Below are 26,620 nucleotides of genomic sequence, written 5' to 3'. Positions count from 1 at the left end.
GTGTATCTGGTTTCTTCTGCTGCACATTCCAGAAAAAAAACAGAAAACAAAACAAAAAAACCCCACAAAGACTGTAAGCTTGTATTCTTTTACTGGGATTTGGAGCTTCTTTCACCACCTAGGTTTGAAGCCAAACACCACCTACTAGCCAATACTTTGCCATTGCAACCACCAACACCACCCACACGCCGCCCTCTCACTTCCATGTCTTTGGTTCTCCTCTCAGCCTTTGATTAAATAAAAGAAAGGCCATGACCCTAGCTCTACGCACGGGATGATTTCCATCATGTCATCCTAATATGTGTTATTTTATGTGAACTGGAAGCTAACAGGCGGCCGCCGCTAACTTCATGGCTCAGCAGTCTGTGCTGATCTCTAATCTGTCATTCTAAATACAATAGAAGCTTTCTGCTGAGAGTGGCATTAAGGGAACTAGAAGGGAGAGAAAACAGTAAAAACCCAGTTCTACTGTACCAATTTATTTGGTGCAGTATGCCCTGTGATATATCAACACTGTTAAAAAGCCTTGTGGCTAGAAGTGTTCACGAATGAAGGGCTCAGGTTTGTAAATGTTTGCCTGCATGGAGACTAAAGGATGAAATTCACTTCTCTTCTTTTAGTTGGCAAACAAACTGTATGTTACTGCTCTAAAGTGTTGAAGAGGATCGAAGCAGACCTTTACGATCTGACTCTGCAGTTCTTCTAAGCTAACCGCTCCACAACTTTACTTTTGTTTTAGTACATCACCAGTTTACACATTATAGTTTTAGAACAATAGTGTGGGATCGCACCTGGCCCACTACACGCTGTTGGAGTCAGAGTGAGGGGAATCCTATTCACACTAAATGCAGGACAGAACAGCTAATCATCCACAATTAACTCCATTTAGCTGGGCATACAGCATGGTGCACAATGATTTGTGAAGCATAAACAATTTGTTACATTAATATTTGTACCATCCATTCTCTTCCACTTCATGGGGGCTGGAGCCATGCCCAGCTACCATAGGATGAGAGGCAGGGTACACCCTGGGCAGGTCACCAGTCTGTCGCAGGGCCAACACACAGAGACAGACAACCATTTGCACTCAATTTAGATTCTTCAACTAACCTAGCTAACTGCATGTCTTTGGCCTATGGGAGGAAGCCAAAGAGAACCCATACAAACAGGGTGGCGGAATTGAACTTAGGACTTTCTTGTGGTAAGGAAACAGTGCTAACCACTTCCCCACCATGCTGCCCGAACAGCTCTATATTTAAAAAATTACAACAGTTTATTGGATAATGCTACTCATTTTGAAAGTAACAGCTGGGCAAAGAAAGCAGGGTATCCCTGTTTGAAGACAGCAGGAAGATAAATTTCTTTAGTTAAAAACTGTGATAAACTTGAGTGCACTTCTTGCCAGAAGTGTATCAATAACGGGGAAAAAAAATCCATCAACACCCAGAACTGCTGGCGTATCCGCTGAAGTAAGGCTGATGGCTGAGGAGAAGTAGCAGGTCTAAATATTAATCAATGTTCATTAATGTCTGAGTAACACAGACATTTCTACTGATACCACCTTCATCTGATCAGCAGCTTCATTATGTCTTAAAATATGTGCTTGTTTGCCTTCACACACATATGAACTTGAGTGACATCCCATTTTTAATCTTTTAAAAGATTAAAAATGGGGTTTATTATGATGTCAGTCTATCCTTTGCAGCTGTGACAGCTTCATCTCTCAGGGGAAGACTTTACACAAGGTTTAGGAGTCTGTTTATGGGAATTTCTGACCATTCTTCCAGAAGCATTAAGAGTTCCTTTCACCACAACTAAAGGGATCAGCTCCTGAAAAACAATCGTGTTTGTCTGCATATACTTGCCAGCCACTACTGGTGGTAAAATTTGAATAAAGTATAAGTTCCTAAGTGTTGCAGCCAATGTGTGTTAAAAAAAAAAAAAAAGCAAAATGTTTACTTTGAAAGCAGCATTTCTGCTTTCTGCTGCACTTTTCATGGTTTTACAACAGCTCGGACAGTAGCTGGTCAGTGCACACAAGTTCGTCACTACCATGCAAACTAGGACCACAGCAATGTGCTAGCAACCAAAGCAATCACAAGGAGGTTTTAGCCAAACAGTTGGGGAATTCAAGGTTTTCCCTACCCACGGTTGGATGCGTGATTGGGGCCTTATTCACTCTAACTTACACTTTCACCGTGATTGTCAGCCGCCAAAAATGGGCGACAAGTTGACCTCAAGAAGTCAGTGTCTGCATATCTGCAAAACCTTAAAAAGGTTACCAGAGTTTCTAGGTCCTCCCCAGAGATTGGTGACAACACCAGCACACCAACATTAACTATATGTAATCATAGTGCTTCTTGGAGTGACTTTACTTTGGTATAAGGTTCACTATAGGTAACAATAAGAACTTTGTCACCTATTTCAAAATTCATGTCAAGAACTTAAAATTGAAACTCATCTGCAGCTTCATTTAGACCCTTTGTCAAATCGGTGTCTCAGTCTTGTGTAATTGTGTTGCATCTGTGAAAGCAACAGTTGAGGCGAGTCACTAAACCTCACCACTAACAACTAATGATTCAGCAGCTTCTGCCAAACTGGCTCTTATCGATTCTGTCTAAACATGGTCTGGCCAGCATTGGTCCATAACGTTTTCTGAGACTATATCTAAGTTTGGTGCAGATTGATCCAGTGTGTCATCTGATTTGGTTGTAATATTATCTGTTATATAGATACCTGGATAGACAGACAGGAAAATACATTTGCTGTCTCCTCCTCCCTGACTCTTTACCATGCACCACTACTCTCTCTATTGATATTTTGCTCAAATGATGACAAACAGCTATATTAAAGCAATAATAGTTCGAGCTGCCTTGAGCACCTAATCTATACAAATATTCCAACGTGACAAATAGGCATTGTAAGCTCAATAAATGGCCCTGGTTCGTCAGGTTTTTGCAGCTGAATGAGAACGAGAGTACAAATTTGAAAAGTTTAGGCAGAGTGCTCAAGAGTGAAAAATGTGGAGCAATGGGAGCTGGAAAAAGAAAGAACTAACGGTGCATTTAGCAAGTCCCAGAAGACGAAAGGAAAAATAGAGGAAGGAGAAAAACAGGTGTTCAGGGAACGAGAGAGGGTGGGAAGATGATGGGAGCAGACTGAGATAGTGCGTGTGAATGTAAGAGCAGAACGAAGAGGTGAGCTGGTGATGGAGAGGGCCGCCCAGAGAGTTTCAGTCCATCTCCGAGTGAGTATGTGTGTGCGTTTGTTTATGGGCAGGTGGGGTCAGGACAGATGTGAAGAGAATACAAGAGTGGGAGCTTTTGTACATTCTGCTGTGAAAAAAAGGGTTGAAGGGAAAGGAGTCCAATGGGATCAGGAGAAAAGAGACGAGAGGAGCAAGCACTGCTTTAATCATCCTCCACTCCAGCCCTCTTTTTCACACTTTAAAAAGAAAACCCCTCTCCTAGTGCTCTTATTTCACTGCATACCAGTCACCATGTAGACTGCCTTGTAGCAGTCTTTTAATAGATAACACTGTGCATGTACGACCATGCATGCTGCTGGGGATCCACCTCTTTGCATGTCGTTGGTGCAGCATGAAATCCACCTCTGCAGTGCACGTATCTCCACGGGGAAACCTTGTGTATACAAAATATAGAGATTACACTGCAGCAAAACAGCTATTACCAGCCCACAATCTGCCGCAAGCTCCAAACTCCTTGTCTGCCAAGTCATACAGTGTGCAGTCTGTGTATTACTCACTCCGACTACAGTAGCTGGTTTACTTTCTTTTTTGATGAATCATCAGAATATTTTTTATTGCTAAATTTACCGTGCATTATTTCAACCAGAGCACCAACTGGTGGATGTAGCTACCATAATGCCAGCCACTGGTTTATGGACTAGTATAACATCTCAATTTTTGAGATTATATAATAGGAAAAAAAAAAGAATGTGGATGGGCCGTTCCCCCTAACTGTATTGTAAGCATGTGACTGAGACCAAGTTAAAGGTGGAAGTGAATTTAACTCTTAGACATTCGCATGTCATGGAGGGAAATTTTAATTTGAGTTAATTTGGCATCAAAATATGAGTCAAGAAAAATCATACCAATGTTTTATTATCTGATAATGGGACCCTTTCATCGAGCTTCATCTCCTGAACTGATGTCGGGGCTCTGACACTCGAAAAATTGCGTAACACAATTACAATTACACAATTACTTATTGCCAAAAGATTAGAGAAGCGACAGCTGGTAAATTATTAGCGATTGTTATGTCAGCTAATGTTAGCCTAACGTGTGCTAAAAAAAATAATTTTCCCCCTGGTAAACAGTTTGATTACATTCTCATATTGTATCAAAGTTTATTTTCTTGGTGTCCAAGTCCTACAATCTTAGATTAACTTCAAAAAAAGTTTCACTAATGCCAGCTAACAACAACTAACAGCAACTAACAGCTGCTAACAGCTCCTGTTAGTTGTTAGTTGACAGCAGCTAGCATCAGCAAAACACCAGTGCTTACTGCCTACTATCCTCAACAACTCACCTCAGTGTCACTGTCATCATATCAGGCAGCTTTCACAAAGTTTTACAGCCTCCAACAGAGTAAATCGATGTGGACACATATTGACAGCTGAGGTCAACAGTGGACTGTTAGCCTGCACTCAGACTTGTTTGTCCTACAGTAGCCAACTTTATCTAGGACTACTTCAACTGGGAGGAGTAGGAAACAGAATTCAGTTGACTGCAACCGACAATCTACTCACAGGGTGAAGCTAATATTGTCAGCTAAAAGTAGCTAACTTAGTTAGCATTCTGCAATCATAAACTGTATGAGTGCAACGGACAGACACAGACTGAGTCAGCACGCGTCACATTTGCGTCAGGTTTTCCAGCGCTTGGCGGCACACGGCCTGATCGTCAACCCCTCCAAGTGCCAGTTCGGCTTGCCGGTTCTGGATTTCTTGGGCCACCGCATTTCCGCTGACGGTGTGGTTCCGTTGCCAGACAAGGTCCGGGCCGTTTCGGCTTTTCCGCGTCCGTTAAAGTGCTGCAGGAGTTCTTGGGGATGATCAATTTCTACAACCGCTTTCTCCCCAGAGCCGCGCACCTGCTGCAGCCTCTCTATGCTGCCTTGAAGGGTAAAACTGCTAAGGACCCGATTGATTGGCTCCCTGAACGCATCCAGGCGTTTTCTGATGCCAAGGCCGCGCTGGCAAACGCCGCCCTGCTTGCCCACCCGTTTCCATCGGCGGAGATCGCGTTGACCACCAATGCGTCCGGACGTGGCGGTGGGCGCAGTTTTGGAGCAGCGGGTCTCCGGTGTCTGGCAACCGCTTGCCTTTTCAGTCGCACGCTTAGGGACAGTGAGCGCAAATATAGCGTTTTTGACAGGGAGTTGCTGGCCCTGCACCTTGCGACCCGGCATTTTCGTTTTTCTCGGGGTCGGAGTTTCACCGCCTCGTTGATCATAAACCCTTGACATTCGCGATGTCCAAGGTCTCTGACCCGTGGGCGGGCGCCAGCAGCGCCAGCTGGCAGCCATTTCCGAGTTCACAACTGACATTCAGCACGTGGCTGGTAAGTCCAACTGCGTGGCCGACTGTCTATCCCGCGCTGGTTTCTCCCGTTTACGTTGGCATAGACTTTGACGCTATGGCCGCTGATCAACGGGCGGACCCGGACGCCCTTGCCCTTCGGTCTGAGCAGACGGGCCTTGTACTGGAGGACAGACCCGTGTGGGAGCGGCGGGCCTAGCCTGCTTTGTGACGTTTCCACCGCCGACCACGCCCTGTAGTTCCACTTTCGCGGCGTCGTCGCGTTTTCGACTCTGTACACGCCTCTCTCATCCAGGCGTCCGGGCCTCGGTCAAGCTGGTCAGCTCTAGGTTCGCTTTGGCCGGGCCTTCAAATCGGTGAAAGAATGGGCAGCGGCGTGCATCCCATGCCAACGCTAAGATCCATAGGCACACACAGGCGCCCCTCGAATCCTTCCGCGTTCCAGGGAGGCGTTTTGATCATGTACATGTGGATCTGGTTGGTCCCCTGCCGCAGTCACAAGGTTTCACGCACCTTTTGACTGTGGTGGACCGCCTAACCCGTTGGCCTGAGGCAGTGCCTCTGGCGTCCCACTACAGCTGCAGCAGTGGCCAGGGATTTTTGTCAACGTGGGTTTCGCGTTTCGGTCCCCCCGCCGACATCACCTCAGACAGGGGCCCCCAGTTTGTTTCCGAGCTTTGGTCTGCCATGGCTGACGGCCTGGGTGTCAAGGTCCACCGAACCACTGCGTACCACCCGCAGGCCAACGGGATGTGCGGCGCTTTCCACCGGTCGCTTAAGGCCGCGTTCCGTGCTTCTCTCACAGATGGCAACTGGGTTGACCGCCTCCCATGGGTTTTACTGGGGTTGCGCTGCGCGGTTAAAGAAGACCTCGGGGTTTCCCCGGCTGAACTTGTCCTCGGTCAGCCCCTCCGGGTCCCCGGGGAATTCTTGCCCGAGAGCCCACCCCCGTGCTTCGCTCCCTCTGTGCTGTCTCTCCGTCCCCCAAGAGACTCGTTTTCTCTTCCTGGCCCAGTGCACCATTGTCTGCCCGACACCTTTGTTCCGAGGTCGTTGGACTCTTCGCAGTTTGTTTTCGTCAGGCATGACGCTCATAGGCCTCCGCTGCGTCCACTGTATGACGGCCCCTTTAGGGTTATTCAACCGGGCCGGAAGCATTTCCTTTTGGACTTTGGGGGTCGTCAGGAGACTGTTTCTATTGACAGACTTAAGCCGGCACATGTGCTGCAGGATGATCAGTTGGTGCCGGCTCAGGCCCCCCGCCGTGGCCGCCCGCCTTCCACTGGACTGGACAACCCTGCTTCTTCCTCTGGGAGCACCCCCCACCTGGCAGGGCCCGAGCTGTCTTCAGCTTTTCCTGGCCGCCCATGCCAGCCTGGTCCTCAGGCACGTTTCCCTCAGCCAGCTCTCCACCTCCCGGTTCAGCCGTTCTGGCCGTTGATTAAGGCAAGGGTTCTGGACTAGGGGATGACCCTACTGGGTGTTCGGGGGGGGCATGTGTGGTGGACCACTGGAGGGCTCCACTCACACCCAGTCCTCAGGAAGTGTTGTTGTTATGTTTTGGAGGGAAAAGAGTTCAGTTCTGTGGTGATGAGAATAAACGACGAGTGTTAATCGAGAGCTCTCGTGTCGTCTGTGTTTACCTCCACAACAACATACAACACCAGATCTGTCCTTTAAGGGAAAATCCTGGTTGTTATTGTGACATTTTGAAGAGATTTTTGATTTAATATATACAGGTTAGGTAACCTCACAGCACAGAGCTTTAAACAGACACGGTGACACAAAAATCAAGCAGCTCTAAATTGCTCTGCCAACAAACCATAACCTTTGCTGGTCTTTTCATATCATCTTTATTACATTCACTGTCAAAATAGCATTGTCTAACCTGGTGAATCTGTCAGTCATACAAGGCAATAACACATTCATTTTTACTAGCTGAGGTCTCAGAACAATCTATATGTCATATAAGACACTCATTCAACTACAGTTAAGCCACCGAACTTGCAAAAAAAGAAAAAAATTAAAGCTAAAGCACAGCATTGTGCTGTGAGTTCGACTTACATACAGTTAACCAGATGGACTGTAAAAGAAGTCTTGTTACATCTAGTATAATTTGCTTGATCACACCCCAGATACACCATTACAGCATCTGTTTTGTGGGTCAGCATTTGCCTTTGCATGAGCGGATTCAACAGTTAGCTCAGTATATCTGGCTATTGTCTGTCTATCTCATTCTCCATACATTTGACCTAATGTGCATGCAAAGGTTTGATTGCGTGGGGAGGAGATGTTGTTGGCTACACCGGGAGACTTCGTGTGACTTGGTAAGCTATCAGCTATCCACCATTAAACACTCTGGCCTATTTATAGCAGCTGAGGAGGCAGCTCAAGACACTGATGTGATGCTGAAGTGTTCTCTGTCTAATCTCTGCGTGTCACTCTGGTGTTAATGAGGCTTCTGAGACTGATGTGTGTGTGCGTGTGCATGTGTGTGTGTGTGTCTGTGTGTGTGACACACTCAAGAGTTTTTTTTGTTTTTTTGTGGTGTGTGTCAAAGTGAATTAAGAGAGAAAACTGAGCAATAAAGACTATGTGAAAGATCAAAGTTCAAAGCAAGTTACATAGTTAATGCTGCAGTTTGCAGGGAAGCTTTAGCTGTGTTACAGCAGTGCCCCCTGGTGGAGACATTTTTGCCTGTAAATCATCAGACTGAGAGGGAACACCATATACCACAGAAATGAAGGTTTACTTCCAAAATGGGAATAATTGTCCACAGATCTACAAAAACAATGAGATTAATGTGCAAGATGCAACCCTTAATTTTTTTAAGCAAAGGAGCTCAGGGAAAATGGTGGATGATCATGATGTGAGGTAGTCATATGTGGTTCACTTTAATTGTGGCACCCACACTATCAAACTTGGAAGTGCATAAAAGCTAATGTGTGACACATTGGAGAAATTCATTCAAGCTCCGAGCTAAAGAACAGCTACCTGCCCTCATGGTAAATCTTAACTATGGCTAACATCCCAATTTTAACCTTAACAAGGGCATAAAATATATTTCTTTACAATACTGCCTCAGTCCATTGAGGCATTAATTTATGCACAGCTGTACTCCAGCATTTCAGTGGAGTTAAAGTCTGGATTTTTGATTGGGTCATTGTACAGCTATGATTCTTTCTTTTTTTTCATCCACTCTGTTGCAGATTTGCTGCTGTGATTGGGATCATTGTCCTATAGTATGACCCAGTTTGGGCCAAGCTTTAGATGTCACATTTATGTGTACAGAGGAGTTCATGGTTGACTCAGAGAGTGCAAGGTGCCAGGACCTATGGCCTGAAAAACAAGCTGAAATCTTCCCCCTGCATCACCGTGCTTGGACAGTTGGTTTGAGGTGTTTGTGCTGATATGCCGTGTTTGGTTTTCACCAAATGTGTTGCTGTGTGTTATGATCAAACATCGTCACTTTGGGCTTGTCTGTCCAGCAGACGTCATTCCCTAAGTCTTGTGGTTAGTCCAGATGCAGCTTGGCAAACTTCACAGTGCTGCCATGTTATTCTTAAAGAGAGGAGAATTTCTCCTACCAAACAAGTCATACTTGTTCATTTTTTTAACTAAATTGTCATGTTAACACTTAACATGCTACATGTCTGACATGCAGCTCTTGGGTTTTTCACAATTTCTTTGCACAGTCTGAACTTGGGATGAATTTGGGGCATCCATTCCCAGGTAGGTTGTGGCGTTGTTCTCACAAACACCTGAGTGCTCCAGACCAGCAAACTGCCAATACGTCTGCTTTTATTGAGAAGCTCACACTTGCTGATAATCAGTTAATCAAGTGCATTTAATTAGCAGTGTCTGGCTGCTACTTATCCTCTTGGTTTTTATGTAAGCAGTAGTTACACAGCTTATTTTATTGCCATGATATGGGTTAGGGTATTTGGTCTTCTTATATCTGTTTTTATTAGTCTCAAGAAAATGCACAACCATAGTTTTAAGGCTAAAATATACTTTGTACACTTCTCTTTTTTGACCCCTACATCACAAAAGGACAAATTGCATGATTAGCTGTCCTAAATAATAGCAGCATTAAAAGGCAAAAGGTACATTTTTAACAAAGCAACCACATTTTAATGTCAGAGGTCCGACTGAACAGTTTTGTCGTGAGGGGGCCTGTAAAAACTATTTAAACTGGCAGAATGGTGACTTTATATCTGGTGCTCCACTGGTTTAGATAAGAGTAATCACCTGTTGTTCACAATACCAAACACCTCTACACTAAACCACACAGTAGATTAGCATTGAAAAAAAGGGTTTCTTTTAAACAGCAAATTTGCTTGTGTCTCTCCGAATGGCAAAGACTGTTTTTTGAAGAGCAGAGGTAGAGAGAGAGTATCACCTTTCAGATAACAAACAGAAAAAATGTCCACAGAATATATTTTTAAATATGCTATTTAGGTAACAAAGGTTAAAACAGTTCTTATCTCCAGCCTTTACAGAATGGGATTAGATTAGGAGCAGAGACGATAACATAGAATTGAACACGGTAAAACAGGATTAACTTGAAATTAATGAAAGGTGATGTTGATAGCTGTGCTGCTGTGAATGGCTGCGAGAAATCCTGCCAGAACCAGAGACCAAAGATAAGTGCTAGCAGGGAGGGAATCACACTGAAAAATGGGAAATGACAGAGCAAAATGGAGGGGATAGAATAGACACACAGAACAAGATGGCTGAGTGGGTAGCACTGATAGAAAAGGTTGTGACTTGTGATTAGGGCACAGAGGATGAAAGGAGTCAGAAGAAAAAGAGCACAGACGGAGAATGAGTCTGGCTGATTGGTTTCCATGGTAACTGCTGATGAGGTGTGTAGGGCTCAATAAAAGAGCAGGTCCTTCTGGCTTGGTATGGATCACTGTCACACACACACACACACACACACACACACACACACTGAAGATGTGGAGGGACATGTTTGATAGGTATTGTCAAACCTGTTCCTACTGCAGGACAGTGAGAAATTATTAAAATTCTTCATTTATGCAATTAAAAAATATACATCACTTAGCAACAACATTACAACTACTGCCAGTGGAAATAAACAACACCGATTGGCACATTACAGGGCAGTGCTCTGCCAGGAAACCTCAGGTGCTGGCATCAATGTGGATGTTACCCAATCTAAACATACTTCACACTAATAACACGCCCCCATGGCTTCCTCACTATACTGGTTTGCCCCACTGTACCGCATAAAGTGCTTAATAATTGCTTTAGGAGCATGACAAAGGCCCATCCTGTAACCCTGAGATTTCAAAATCTCTGCTGCTTGTTACTGATGATACAACAGGACAACCTTCGAGGTCCCATGTCTGTGCCCTGACAGGTTAGAGCTATACAACGCTGAACTGATGGTTTCAATGTGATAGTTGATCTGCGCATACAACTCCCATATTATGACATCCAGAAGAACTGTTAAACCACAATCTTTTGTTTGCTTGACAGTATAAAAGCTGGACAGTCTGAAAAGTGAAATCAATGTGGAAGTGCCTTAAACATGCATTCTTCTTTGTTGCCATTAGGAAGCAGTAGGTGTAAAAGCAAAAATATTTCTGGTATTAAAGAACTTTTACTTGACCCATAGCGAGCCCTTTCTCATCGGTGTGTTAGTTAGCTAAATCCGATCGGAAAATGCTTTTTAAAGCTACAAGTTTCTGTTCATTTATCAAAGGCCTCAGTATTTCTGCTTATCCATTTAACCTATTTCTGTAATATTAACTGTAGTTCACTCACACTGCTTTCTATGGCTCAGTAAGCAGATTAGGCACTGTAGCAATAATTGTGGTTACTCACCATGGCTGGTAATCATTATCATTCATTATTTTTGAAGTAATTAATGAAGAATTTATTTGTTCTCTTTTATTTCTTTTTTTCAGTTTCAGACAGGAATTAAATTCACCATGAACTGGAATAAACTGGGATACAGGATGGTAGTAGTATCCTGTGAGGGCAAGCATGGCGAGCAGCACTTGCCCAGTGACAACTAAAAATAAACTTGAATTAAAACCTACCAAAGTAAGAGTGAGCTCTGTCCTTGCATTTCAAATTACATTCTGTCATCAAGAATTTTTCCTGTTTGCATTTATCCTCTCAGTCACAGTTGGCTGTTGTCTCTGGAAGCATGCTCGTACCTCTTGCTTGGCTAAGAGCCGTTGAAATCTGTAGTGTCTGTTGATTTCATGTGCATGTCCATGTCACATTACTAAATGCTATAGGCAGCTTGTAGTATCCAGAGAAGTGGCAACACAAACCCCCGACAATCACAGAATATGCAGACATCCCCAAGAATAATGCAACATAAACTGCTAAAACACCTCACAGTCAATAGTGTTGTTTAAGGCAGTGGAGTGGCTCAATACTTAACACTGTCAATTTACAGTGAGAAGCTCCAGGGTTGGGAACTTGAATGCATGGAAAACATCCAGGTAAAATTATGAATGTAACTTGGACTCTCTGAACTAACAAAGCTGTGTCTTTGAATTTAGACCACACAGGCAGCTGTCATCTTATATGGAAGTTGGGCAAGAAAACTGTTTTTTTTTCCCCTGGACAGAAGCAGAACCAGTCCAGATATTAAAAAAAACAAATGTACAAAAATACTGAGAAATAATCTGATGGTGATTAAATGTGCTAAATAAATAATTTCTTTATGCTGCATAACTGCACCAGTACCATTTTCACCTCTTCTGTTTCTACTGACTTTCTTTCACTATTATGCATCATTGCTCTTTATTATATTTAATGCACAAACCCTACATTGTCCACTCGCCAGTAAAAAATATTCCACTCTAATCACAACATCTCACTTAATATAGATACACTTCAAAGATAGCAACAGCAATTAATGAAAATATGCAGTAATAGATGAGATATATCACTCTTATATGGCTTAGAAGGCATCTTCTAATGTCATATTTTAGACGTAAGAGTTAGAAAACCACTGTTCTGCAAAAAAAACTTTGATGCCTCAAAAGAAATTAGACCCTTAAAAAGCAGTGAGAGAGAAAAAAAGCTCTGTGATGTTTTCTGTCTGCTTAGCAACAGTATCAGTAATGAGACAACCCACTTTATACAGTGAGTCAGTGCTGTGATTTCCAACTTGCATCAATATAAGTCTGTTGTAAGGGTATGTCTAACTGTAGAAGGACTTGTAAACACTATTTATCTCTAGAGGCTGTGTACCTGTCCACAGCAAAGTATTTCTGCATGGAGCATTACCATTTATCAGGGATGAATGTTCTAGTAGATCATCCACTTACATGTCATTCCCATTGCCATTTTACAGAAAAATCATCATCAAACGAAACACATCAATCTAGTCAAAAGAAAAACAATCCCCAAACTTCTCCAAATAACAAAAGTCTGTTTGTAACTTGGCAACCACAAATACATACATGCAGTTATTTTCTGTCTACTTTTTCGATATGCTTTACACATAATGAAACTCAGTGAATAAAGGGGAAAAAAATCTAAAACATTAAACAGACGGAAAATTAACAAAACAAGAAGGGTTTTTAGAAAACACATTCTACTCCAAGGCCTGTGCCCTGTTTTGCAATTATAAACAAAGAAATTCATATCATATAATTCATATATAATTGGATCTTTCTTTACCCATGCTCAGTCATGGAGAAGACAAACAAAGAGCTCTTATTCTGGCAGAAAAATAAAGCTGGGCAAATACAACTGGCTACAAGTAAAGTAAGAAAACTGTGAAGACAAATAGAGAATCAACAAACGAAAGACTAAAATAAAGAGAATTAAAAGAAAAAGCAGGCGCCATGTATTAGTAGCCTAAAATAGTATGTTTAACAGAGGTGGGAGGTAACGAACTGTACTTAGCTAGAATTTTCAGGTATCTGTACTTTACTTGAGTATTTATTTTTCTGACAACAAATATCTATGCTTTCTACTTTCATTTTTAAAACAGGCTCATTACTTTTGGTTTGACACATTTGAGGGGAGAGCCCGTACTTTTTCACTTTTTCTCGAGTAAAGAAGTTGAATCAGTACTTCAGCTTTTACTGGAGTATGTTTTAACACTAGTATCTGTACTTCTACTTAAGTAGAAGTACTTAAGTAGAAGTACGTACTGAGTGAAGTAACTAGGAGTGCTATGCTAGTGCTGCTAGCTATGCTATGCTTCCTACATTAGTGAAGCATTACTAACAAGGTGAAAAGAGCACATGATCAAATTGTCTTCATTAGTTTATTATATATCAAGTTGTGTTAAATGGTGCACATCTACAATATAGTATTTCACATGTGTGTCAAAGTGAGTCCTGTTTAATATTACAGTGTTAGCTTAATTAGCTAGCTAGCAGCAGTGGATTAATTCTGCTACCAACAGTTGCCATAAATGGGGATCCAGTTATTCTTAAATACAGAATTAATAGTTCAAGAATTTAGAGGGAGACAGGACTTGGCAAACAATCAGTTTGCTTTCCCTCATTAGTGCTCCTCCAGTATTGTAATTTCCAATGCAGTAATGAATTTGGCTAATAGCTCATAACTTTGCAACTCTGCCATACAAGATTTAAATCATTCTCTTGTTTAAACTCTGTTTAATTTGATATATAGAAATATAAAATAGTAGCTTTAGAAGCCTACGCTCTACCTGCACCTTTCTCTGTCATGCCAAAGAAACCCTTTTTTTCACTACTCTGCCTCTACAGGTAACAGCTGCTGGCCCCCTTTCTTTCAACTCGATTACTTGCCAGGCTTCTCTATCCCAGTGCAGTCATACACTTACAGACACACATAGATGAAGAGTTAGCAAGGGAATTGACTGAGACCTGAGGGCTGAGCACCAGTGTGTGGGAGGCATATGGCAGAGTGGCCTAATGGAGAGCTTTTACAGTGTATTATAACCAAAGACACCAGTGTTTCATAGGTAGCCTGATGAAGGAGTTGGCTAGTGTAACTACATTATTCAGATCCCCCTTTGAAACAGTTTGGTACAGTATAGGTGCACAGGGCAAATTTGCTGAGCTGTTCAGATAAAGGGCAGGAAAAGGACACCAGGATCCCCCTTTATTTCTTACTCTTGCATCCACATAAAAACAATAAATGCACCAACAGCTGAAAAAAGGAAAACAAGAGATCTCTAACACACCCGCTGAGTGTATGGATGAACATGCCTTTCAAAAGTTGGACATTTCTGCATTGTAAATCCTCTTTTGGTTGATTTTATGAGATATTGAAGTATTCTAACATACTGGAATTTTGAGTTCACTTATTTCACACATAAAGTGATATTTCATTTTACATGCAGTGCATGTATAGAATGTAAGAAAGTTTATTTTTTGAATTCAATTATAAAGAGCAAACTCTTTTGTGCTATTCTAATTTTCTGAGATGTGCTTACTGTATTACACTGTCACACTGAATGTGCATCATGAGGGTGTGTTTAGATCTGACTGAGTTATGTCTGCAGGAAAGGATGAATTTTGACAGAAATCAGCAGGCAAAACAAGACATAACTTGTCTTTGGAAAAACAGCATCTGTCAGTCTTTTTCACCCCACATACTGTGTTTTGTCTCATGTCTGTTTTCGTGTTCTCTTCACTCTTCGACCTTCCCGTGTCCTCTAGAGTGGTGCATTTCATTTTGAAAACTTCACCTAGTTCAAAGTTTCCTTTAATGAGACCCATCTGCAGATAAACTGCAAATTATATCCAGCACATACACTGTGCGCTGCACATGTATTGTCAACACTAAACAGAATCCAAATGTTTAAATCCAAAAGCATTCTGCATTAGCACCTGGAAAGCAACTGTGCAAACAGCTTCTCTTATCTGTAACAGAACAATGCTTTAACTGTGAAGATTGCTCTCTAAAAAGCTGATGGTTGGCTTAGCTGAAGCCAATGAGCTTCTGGACTGCTAGCTTGGTCTAATTAGATTGCAGATCGTCTGATTACCTCACCAGTTTGTGCTTTTCACCACCTCAGTTTCAATTGGGTGAAAGCTCTGGGACTTCCACAGCCCTCTGAGTCATCTGTCTGACTGCTCTCACAAGGGATGTGGCGGTGTGTGTGTCCATGCATGTTAGCGTGTTTGTCTGAGAATTTTCAGCCTGCCACAGACAATGACCTTTGGTGTGCCCAAACCTAAATCCTGCAGTACATCAGCTGAAAATCCACTATGTCTCTGCTGTGACATCCACAACTACCTCGATGAATCATGCAGTTCACAAATGTGCTGGAAAAAAACCTCAGCATGCCACAGAACGACTGTAGCCACTTTACCAAGCCACAGCTTCCCCTGGTGCTGGAACAGAGCAGAACGCGTGACACAAAGTGAGAATGTCAGCAATTTGCTGAGCTGTCCCAAACTCCACTGTTGAGCCTGAAAAAATGTTACCGCTGAGGCTGAGACTGTAGGGATGTAAAGAGATGAAAGCGCTTAAAGCTGGGCGTTAAATAGCGAGTCACTTCTCAGGTCTCTCCTTGCTAACACGACGGGCAATCTCAGAGATAAACCTGGAGTCAGCATGAAACAGGAGATTTGGTCAAGCTTTTTGCATGATCTGCAAAGTGAGGTGAGGAGTTTTCTGGTGATTTCATCAGTTCTATTGAAAACCGTTTTCCTTCCTAGTGTAACACAGGATTAGTGCAGAAACTGCAAGCCATACGTCAGCTTGTCCATACTGCTTACCTCCACAAACAGGAAGCAGGGAACGATGGAGCTGCTGCTCTTCACGCCCGGCTTCTCCTCCATGGTCATCCCTCTCTTTGTTTCTTTGAACATCCCCCTGAACAGGCCCAACTTTCTGCCTCCTTATCCTGAAAGAGAGAGAGTAAGTCAGATGAGTGTGCTTGCCAACCCTGAGGTCATGCCCAGAGTGCAAGATTAAGTAAAATCCATTCAGGACGAATGAGCTTTGGATAGATCTGGAGCATTCTTTGATGTCTTTTTTTTTTTGCTGTTATTTAATATGTTTCTATTGTTATTTTGTTGCAAACTCTAAGAGCAGATTGTACCCAAAGCCCTAACATTAGTACACCTACTCTAATGAGCTCACAAGCCATGCTGTGAGCCATCATTTACATTAGATCTTTTAAATAAATGCTTTCATTTATCTTCCTTTTACTGATGTTCTGCCACTGCCTGTGAGTAAATATTATTTTGCATTATTGCAGTCTGAATTTAAAAAGGGAAAAGCGTGCCTGTCATACATTTCATTCACAGTATTTGCACAAAATCTAAAGATTTAATATATATAAGAGTGAGAAACACACTACGACATTCTCAGAATAGGTCATTTTTGATGATTTTGCTCATTTGTCTAAGAAGTGCAGAGATCATATTTCTCCCATATTAAATTATCTTCATTGGCTCCCTGTTAAATTTAGGATTGAATATAAAATCTTTGCACATAAAAAGTCCTGAATAATCATATCTTAAAGACCTTGTAGTACCTTATTATTCTAATAGAGCACTTGGCTCTCACACTTCAGGCTTAGTTGTGGTTCCTAAAGTTTCCAGAAGAGTTCCTTATCTCTCTGTCCTCGCTTTTTTCCTCTTATCTCTTTCCCCTCGCCACCCAACCAGTCATGGGAGAGGACTGCCCGTCCCTTAGCCCGGTTCTGCTGTCTCTGTCTGTTTAAAGGGATTTCTTCCTTCCCTTTGTCATCAAGCACTTGTTGGGGTTTTCTATCTAATATTGTAGAGTTTCTTCTACTTATATCACCTTCAGATTTTTGCTGTTATAAACTGGAACTATATAAATAAAATTGAATTGAACCAACTGCACAACAGAGTGGTCAACACATGTCCCAGGAATTTTATGTAATAAAATCCCAGAAATACTGTTTCAAATGCATAGCTGGTACAATATTGGCATTAAGCCACAACAGCCCACTAAAGCTAGTTGTAGAGACAGACAACATTACCCAGACAACAGTTTATTCAAGAGCTCCATGCATAGCATCAGCTTGCGATTTAATGACTGTAAACAATTTAATTTCTGGGAAGAACATATACTGTATTTGGATGTGCTTCTTTTGTTTGTAGAGACTGCAGAAATCATTGAGCTGTGAATAGTGTGAATAGCAGATTTTGCCAGTTATTTCCGCTGCTTCCAGTCTTTGCAAAGCACTGGGTTGTAAGGAGGTTTTCCAGAATTGTTGAACTATTCCTTTTTTGGTTGTTTTTTCCATTCAGTAATCAATTGCAAGTAGTTGAGCAACCACTTTGGATTGCAAGTGGACAGAATTACAATCATAGCCAGCTTAGACTGACTGCAATCACTCTCAGACAGATTTGGGAACATTTGCAAATAACTGCCATCTAATTTCTAACCACAGATTGCCAACACTATGCAATTCTTTGGAGTCAACCTGTGCGATGGGGGCAACTAGTATGTGATCTCTCTGCAACAGGAAATTTGACTACACTAGCTGCAAACTGGTTGTATTTTTGTTATATTTCTATAGAAACGCAAGGCTGCAGAGCACCTATGTCATCTTGCAGTTAAATTGCTGTCCTGCAGCAACTACTTCACTCTTTGCAGAGGAATTTCTGTATTTCTGTTTCAGATCTATGAGTTTCTGGCTGGACTATATTTTCATTTCAGTTTAATGAGAATTAAACAGACTGACTCCGTCTTGTTGCGGTTTTAGCACCTTCTCCTGACTGTGAATGAGCAGACCAGGTCCTAACACCCATTCAAATGCAACAAGATTGCAAGTTCACTGCAAACATTCACAATACTTTTAGTCATGCCATTGTCTGAAACCACTGTTTTCCCCAGTGTCATTGTAACATAACCCACAATCTACAATCTATCTGTGTCTTTATTAGGGAAAATACAGTGAAACACATTTCAAGAAAAATGAGGACAGAAGGGAAAAATCTTTGTGTAAAAAACACAAAAAGACAAGGATTTTGAGATTGTACGTTCCAGCAGCATGTACAGTGCGATGTCTGTTGTCACATCCAAAGTGAGTAGGAGTGCTCAGCTACAGTTAGTCTTGTCTTTCTGGTTTTATGACATTATCGTTTCTAAAGATTTCACAGGCTTGATATAGACCCTGAAATTTCCTGTTGTCAAGTTCACTTTAAACACACATAGAATACACAGAGAGTAGGCGAGAGAAGACAAGCAGTAAGAAATAGAAGATTTTTCTTCTTTGTTTTGTCTTTTTGCCCAGAAGTTATCAGATCGACCTCTATCCTGTTGGTGAGTAGTGTGTTAGGTGCCGGACAGCTTTCCTCCTCCTAAATTCTTCTGCACTGGTGGAAAGAATAGGCCTGAGGGATGAATAAGGCATGAAGCCAAGCTCTTAGCAGCCCCCAGAACAACGCAATGTGCCAACCAAGACTGCTTTTAGAGACGGTTGGTTGTTTGGTACAGCTGTGGGTATGTGATACTTGTCCAAAAAAAAGTAACTGTCAGGGTGAACAAGCAGAAGCCCCAGGTAATGGAAACCAGCAGTGAGGAGGAGAAGAGAGAGAAACAGAGATAGAGGGAAGAATCGTTCCTGTTACTTCTCCTCTGGAGGCTGATGGGAAGTGTTACTTTGTGTTTCATTTCCTTGGTGGGAGGCAGCACAATGAGACTCTCTCCTACAGTTTGGCCACTGGGTGGAAAAGTGAGTTGGCGGTAGCAGATTTCCTGTAGATGTAGTCCTGGGAGAAACTACTCAGGTGGCCAGTGATGAGAAGCTTTTAATGATTAATATCTAATAAGTGGGACATCAAGAATAGGAATAATAAAACCTATCACGTTCCTTCGGGGTATAAGCAAACTTCTGAGCCATCCCATTTGATATCCTTATTATATTTTTTCTCAGAAGTGTTCTCCAAGTGCTGATTTCGGTGGCAAGTTTGCAGCTTAATTAGTATGGGAAAATCTGTCCACTGCTCAGCATGCAGCACAAAAACAGAGCCAGAGGCTGACATGGATCTTTTTAGTCTTACTGTCCTTGTATCAGGTCAAGAGTGTTAATCAGTGCTGTGCAGTTTACTTGAAGAATCAGCAGCCTTTTTGCACAAATCTCACAGCTTTAGATATTCGGACAGAAAAAATAGTGCAGCAACATTAATTTGAATGTATGAATGTATGTAAAATGTATCAGATCATCCCAAGCCATGCAAAGCTAATGACTTACTATATTCACATCATCCATCCATCCGTTTTCTCAACCGATTATTCAATTCAGTATCCAGTCAGGCTGAAGCTTATCCCAGCTGTCACAGGGTAAAAGAGGGGGAGGCCCTGGATAGATCTGTATTTACATCATTGAATATTTTTTTTTTGTAAAAACATTAACACTGACTAATCAGAGCCTATCTCTGAAACCCCCCCTAGCAAATGAAAGCTATAGCTGGGCAGGTCGATCCAAATATTGATAGTATAGACACGCTGGTATCGATGGCAAATCAATACTAGCTCAATAGGATCGATGCTTAGCTTCTGTCTTCTAAGCTCAGTATGTGAACCACTGAATAGTGTTAAATACATATATTTAAATTTGTAAATTTGTACCTCAAACATGCAGTATTGTCTAATGTCTCAGTCTTTTTCGTGTTGCCTGTCACATCTATTTTATTTAGTCTATAGGATATTTAAACAACAGAAACGAGCTGTAAAAGCAGCACCAGACTGAATTCCTTCCTGCTAACTCACACTACATTACCAGATATACACTGCCCATGTCTTTTTTCGCACATTAACTGCCTCAGCTTACAGAGCTCTGGCTTCAGGCTTTATTGGAACTGATACCAATAGCTTGATTTGATAAGGCTTGGGACCACTCGGATCTGCACTACACAAATGTCTGCTTCAGGGGACTGTGAAGGGAAGCACTCCACCACCTTGAAAGAGCTCTGTGTGTATTAAGATTATGCAGTCTCTTGATCGGTCAGGCTAAGAGGCGGATATTTCCCTTTGGGAGACCAAAAGATTTTGAAGTTACTCTTGATGATTGCAAGCAGAAGTCTGATCTTCACAGTCCATCCAGTGTGTTAACTGAAAGCAGGGAAGTGATATAAACTCGAGTGTATCCTTTGGTGAAATGGGAAAACGGGGGAAAAAAGTTGAGTCAGAACACTTGTTTAAGAATTTTTAGAATCAGTGGGCCAAAGGCTGATTCTGGATTAATAAATGTAATGTGATGCTCTAATCATTGGCCAGCTAGTGGCCTCAGACTGGCCTCAGATACAAATGATTCTGTGATGATTTCATGCGATTCCATGTAGCAACTGGAGTTGCCTTGTGGTCAGAACTTGGTCAGCACTACTTGAAATAAAAAAGCTGGAGACAGCAGCATAGTAACATTACCACTTTGGCATTTTGGAGGTATAATTGCAAAGAAATGCAGGCGTGTTGTAGCATACTGGGCTCAGACTACACAATATTTTTGTCATGATAATCACCAAGTCAGATTAGGGCATTATAGAGACACAAAATCTTCTTTTGCTCCCCAGTCAATCATGCTTGACCCCTTAAAAGATGCCAGTGGGTAGGACTTGGCAATTTATGATGCAGGCTGTCTACTCCATTTTACAGTTCCTGAACTGATGTCCTGCGTGATTTGAATCAGCCAAAATTGGGCTGGTATTGTGCTGTCTGAACCTGGCAACAGATAAGCGGGATATACTGCAATTTATATCCTTTTTCTCCAGCAAAGTTTATTCTGAGATTTGTTTGGAGAGAGAGGAAAAGAAGATCTTATACCCTGATGCAGTTTTGGAGTAAACCTGAAAATTTTCAGTTGGTCAGTGTCAATGACTTCGTACTTCTCAGATAACTGCAATCAGCAGGTCATACATAACTGATCCACCTCGAACTGCAATCACTTATGTTCTTGAAAAAGTGAGCAGGTAGCAGTCATTTAGAAATGCTGGTTAAAATCTGTGTCTGTATAGCAGAGTGAGTGCATGAAAATGAGAAGTGGTCCAGCTGGTTGTTTAAAAGGTCCCCGTGAAAAGGGGCCTAATTGAATAGTCCATCTATCAGTTAGAGAAAATGAAATCAACCTGTCAGCAGACACAATGATGGTGAGAAACTCCCAAAACAGACCAGAGACAAAGAGACTTTGTTGCATAGCCACACACACCAGCAATACACCCATCGGAATATAAAACATGAGAGAACTGAAATCAAAATGGTGGAGATGAGAGAAGCAAAGGGAACAGCAGAGGGGAAAGTTGAATTAACACTAGCAAGCACACACACACACACACGCCTGCACTTCAGGGAGAGCAGGACATTTGAATCGTCTGCTGCTCTGAGGACTCCCGTCAAAGAGGAGAGACCCAGGAAGCCATATGTCCTCTCTTTTGCCTCTGCAGTCCACCACCCTGCCCCAGGACATCCCTGTGCATGTAAGCACACACTTGGACACAACCTCTCTCTCTATTACACACACACACACACACACACAAGCTAATTGAGCCAAACAATCTGGATCATGCTCACTCCTGCTTTACCAAAGCATGCTCTTCCGTGTCTTTATATGCAAAAATCCACATTTGTGCAGCGGTAACATGAGAGGATGTGCAGCAGCAATGCAGCGTTAAAATACCAACTGTCAGTCACCCGTTCCTCTATTTCATGTCTGCACCACCACCAAAGACATACACGAGCTGCAACCTAAATATCCAAGACTTTGTCAGCAGAGTATTACTCGGTATTTTGGACACCGTTTTGGACCATTTGCATGGAGTCAGGTGCCAAAACATGCGATCAGAGCAAACTGTCGAATACCTCAGCTCATTTTTGTGTGTTCAGTGTGTTAAGATTTATTTATTTTTGTCCTGCAATTGTCAAACCAATCACTTGCAAGTCAGATTGCATGCACAGTCCTACTGAGCACGCTTCCTCCACACATAGAGGCTATGTGTGAACAATGCACCTATCCTGACACTTGAGTTGAGTCACAAACAAACAGCAAACATCCCACTCCTTTGACTAAGGGGCAATCCCTTCCTACTATTAAAAGAACAAAGTAAAAGGGTGAGAGTAAAACCATAATAGGATTTACCCAGTGCTCGATAATTAGGGCTTCTGTTTGGGGAATACCACAGAGAGACACTCCCCCCACATTCACAGGACTCTTGGAAGAAACACGTAACAGCGGATCTTTGACCGGTTAGGGTGCAGAAAATCCAACAGTGGCTGCTCCGTTATGGCATCCCGGGCAGGCATGCTGTTCAAATCATCCCGGCATGGGAGCGAGGAGAGGAAAACCTCCCCGTCTGCCTCTTCATTCACCACTCCCCCTCCCTCCTTACCTTGGATCTGACGGTTGCCACGGCACCAGATTCCTAAGCGGTGGCCATGTCAGAAGAGATGATGAGGGGAAGTGGTGTGAAAATGTCCTTCCACCCAGGTGTCTGTCCCTTCTCTCTTTCTCCTCCTTCTCCTCCTCTTCTTCCTCTTCTCTCTCCTCTCCTCTCGCCTGCTCCACAGCAAAGCGTGAGAGAGCTGATGAAGGGGACGGCAGCAGCAGCAGAAGAAGCAGCAGCAGCAGCGTCAGTCTCCAAATCTTACACACAAATACACACACACACACACACAAACACACACACACAAACACACACGCTCACGCTCCTTTTAATTAGCTTGTTCCAACAACCAGTGATGACTAATAAATCAAGTGGCTGAAATCACCTCCTGTGCTCCGCTGATCCGATGAGGAGACACAGAGGAGAGGGAGAGAGTGCAAGCACATGTGTTCGAGGGAGTAAGAGTGTGTGTGTGAGAGAGAGACAGTGATCTAGAGCATGAGAGAGGGAGAGAGAGAAAAAAGGAGAGAGAGGAAGGGAGGGCATGCATTATGTGTGTCAGCTCATTTGTATTCAAAGCTTGTTTTGCCTCTCCATCCCTCCCCTTCTCTCTACCTCCATCCATCCATCTCTCCCTTTATCTAACTCCCTCCATCCATTCCTCTGTTTCACTTCTTTTCCCCTTTTACTGTTCTGTCCTTTGAGAGGTCAAGGAATTCCACAGATTAACAAAATGGGATGGAAGTGAAAAAGAAGGTTTCTCGTGTGTGTGTGTGTGTGTGTGTGTGTGTGTGTGTGTGTGTGTGTGTGTGTGTGTGTGTGTGTGTGTGTGTGTGTGTGTGTGTGTGTAGGTTTGTTTGTTTGTTTGTAAGGTTTCACAGCTGCATGCCTCCAGCGAAGCACACTCTGGATGTGGGTTAATGATACATGGCTGGCTATTGATCTAGGTCAGAGCTGGTAGGAGAGAGCCAGGCTGGATGGACACACTAGTGCACGTTTACCTCAGAGGTGAATGAAAGTTTGCTGTTACGCAGAGAAAAGAAAATACAGAAATGCTATACCAGCTTGCCAAAATGTGTTTAGCAATCAGTATTTCATGTAGATCACAAAGAAACAGTCATTAAAACAGCGCAACAAGCCTCTAAAGACACCTTCTTCTTAAAGCCCACCAGTTCTGAAGCAATGCTTCTCTGTAGAGGGTCAGGACAATGCCATACTGACAGCTGAAGACAGGAGCAGCAGTGGCAATGTAATGAAGAGAGTTGCAGAGAACTCGCATCGCTTTTGGATGAGACAGAAATATCTTGGAATTTCCCAAAATAAAAAAGATATTGTTGTTATTCACAGCAAATGAATGCCAAGATACTTTTCTTCCAGATCCATTTCTTTGGCATTCGCTACTCAGATGCAACAAATATAATATAAGCTTCATAGGCACCATAACACAAAAATACAAGCTTTCTTGTTGGTAGTGTCCAAAACAGCTGTTTCTGTATAATATGAATGAGAGAGCTGGTGTGGCTTCAAGAATAAAAATATGGTTTGGGGAATAAGCATAGTTGGTCCCCTTTAAGTCACTGCATGAGCATTAAAATCTCAGATCTGATTACCTTTTGCTAGAAGCTTCAAAAGTCAGGTTTTTTCACGCTTTTTTCTTCTTACTATAGACATTAATAGGATGTTGGTGTCTGCAGCTCAGAGACCTAGAGGTGCAAAAGGAATCAAGGTTGCTTTTGGTTGAGGTCTTAGGTCTTTTTGTTTGGTAGGCTCCTAGTGGCTTCCGCTATGCCCAGTCTTCATTAATATAGAATTACCTTTGGGGCATTAACAGCCCGCAGGCTTATTTTATGCACACAGCTCCTGACCTATTTTAGGAGTGACAATCCATCAAAAAAAGAGGCAAAGAACACCAGTAACCAAATGGTGATTTAGTTTCTCGTGCTGGTGAAACTGTTAGCATGGTAAGAAGTAAGAACAAAGGCCATAAATGGGCATGGACTCATCAAATAACCTTCCTGTTTTGCAATTATTTACCTACAAGGAGATGTGGAAATCAAATCTAACAGTTTGTTAAATTCATCACTATTCTCTGTCATTCTTTTCAAATTACCTCATCACTGGGTTTCACTTCCCCTCCTCCAGTGCTGAGTGCACTGTCCTGACTTGTAGGGGTCTCAGTGGGATTGTCATAGTGGTAGATGAGATATGGCCTGAGCATCTTGGAAATGAGAAATCTGCCTGTTATGGGGCCATTATGGTTTACAGCAGGTTGGATGCCTGTCCCATGGGTCTACTGTCCTCCCGGCCATATACCCTGCTCCGTTTCTCTTTGTCCAACCCCCTCTCTGACTGCTTTCACCCTCGCCAAGCTTACAGTGGAAACCCCACAAACTATGTCCATGACTGATGGGCAGAGAAGTCTGAGAAGGTGAAGGATAGAGAAGGGCAAAAGAAAGAAGAGGAAAGGCCAAAACAGAAAGAGGTCCAGACCTCAAGGAGAATTGACTGAGCTTTTCCTCTGTATGAATTGGGTGTTTCCATGGAAACCATTGCAATCAGAACCATACACAGGAAAACGCACATTTAGTCATTGGAATCAGGTTTGATGTAGGATACTGTATGCACATTTACTTATTCGTGCACACTGCACGAATCCAGTAAAGCGTCTGTAGTTTATATGTGTGCTACTTGCCTGCATGTATATGTATAAATGCATCCAAAGGTCCCTTGGCAGGGCAACATACCTTCCAATATCTTTACTACATGATGCCACTTGAACATGTTTCGTTTGAGTAATTTACATTATTAATACAGACTCAGAAGCAGTAATATAGAATTGAATACTTTAAGGAAGTTGAGCCTCAGTCACATGGACCTAGAGACGGGTCTGTTTCCACTTCAGAGTCAAATATATGTCTTACTGCTGCAACCAATTAGCTATGTAAGCATTATGGTCATTTCAAGTGCCAAAGTTTGGGGGTAAAAAAATTAAGCCAGTGCAGAAATGAAAAAACTAGCAAACAAAACTGCAGTTCCAGAAATAGCCTCTTGAGGCCAACTCAAAAATAGAATTCATTCCCACTAACTCCCATGTTAAAATGTCCATTGCTACAGCAGAATTAAAGATGCTTACGGCTTGATTTTGGTCACTTGCCAAAATTTTATTGCTATGTTGTGGTTAATATTCAATTCAATTCAATTCAATTTTATTTATATAGCACCAAATCACAACAACAGTCACCTCAAGGTACTTTATATTGTAAGGTAGACCCTACAATAATACATACAGAGAAAAAAACCCAACAATCATATGACCCCCTATGAGCAAGCACTTTGGCTACAGTGGGAAGGAAAAACTCTCTTTTGACAGGAAGAAACCTCCAGCAGAACCAGGCTCATTATATTATTATTCTGTCTTAAAGTTATGCATGACTATAGATGGCTGTGGCTGTTTTTTAGGCTGCTAGCTGTAGGCCTTACCTCAGCTAATGTTAATGACTGAACTAGACCTCTCGACTGTGGTTGTTGTGTTGGGTTGAATTTGAGATTCTTTTCAATGCAATTATCAGAAAAGTCTTACAGGCTGCTTTGAAGTTTGTGTTTCAGTTTTGACTGAAATTTCTGGTATTTCATTAGCAGTTACTTAGCTGTAATTAGCAAATTAGCAGTAGGGTTGCTAGCTTTAGCTGATAACTAACCTCCCTATCTTCTCGTTGAATTGCAAACACTTCAGGATTCAATAAACCAAGATGGAAACA

The 26,620-nt window shown here is 42.3% G+C and overlaps 1 protein-coding gene across 3 annotated transcripts in view; it reads right to left on the bottom strand.

Annotated features, from left to right (window-relative positions):
• Positions 1–23,261, bottom strand: part of plppr2a (phospholipid phosphatase related 2a) — a 71,969-nt gene extending 48,708 nt beyond the window's left edge. For all 3 annotated transcript variants that reach the window (XM_039611506.1, XM_039611507.1, XM_039611505.1), the window contains exons 1-2: positions 22,869–23,261; positions 16,284–16,411 (exon numbers count right to left, since the gene is read on the bottom strand). In XM_039611506.1, coding sequence (XP_039467440.1) covers positions 16,284–16,376 — 93 coding nt within the window. In that variant the 5' untranslated portion in view covers positions 16,377–16,411; positions 22,869–23,261. The remainder of the gene's footprint in view (positions 1–16,283; positions 16,412–22,868) is intronic.
• Positions 23,262–26,620: the final 3,359 nt, after the last annotated feature.

Source organism: Oreochromis aureus, linkage group 4 (genome assembly GCF_013358895.1).
Source record: "Oreochromis aureus strain Israel breed Guangdong linkage group 4, ZZ_aureus, whole genome shotgun sequence".
Classification (NCBI taxonomy): Eukaryota; Metazoa; Chordata; class Actinopteri; order Cichliformes; family Cichlidae; genus Oreochromis; species Oreochromis aureus.
The sequence above is the reverse complement of the archived record's forward strand: the minus strand, read 5'-3'. Positions and strand labels throughout refer to the sequence as shown.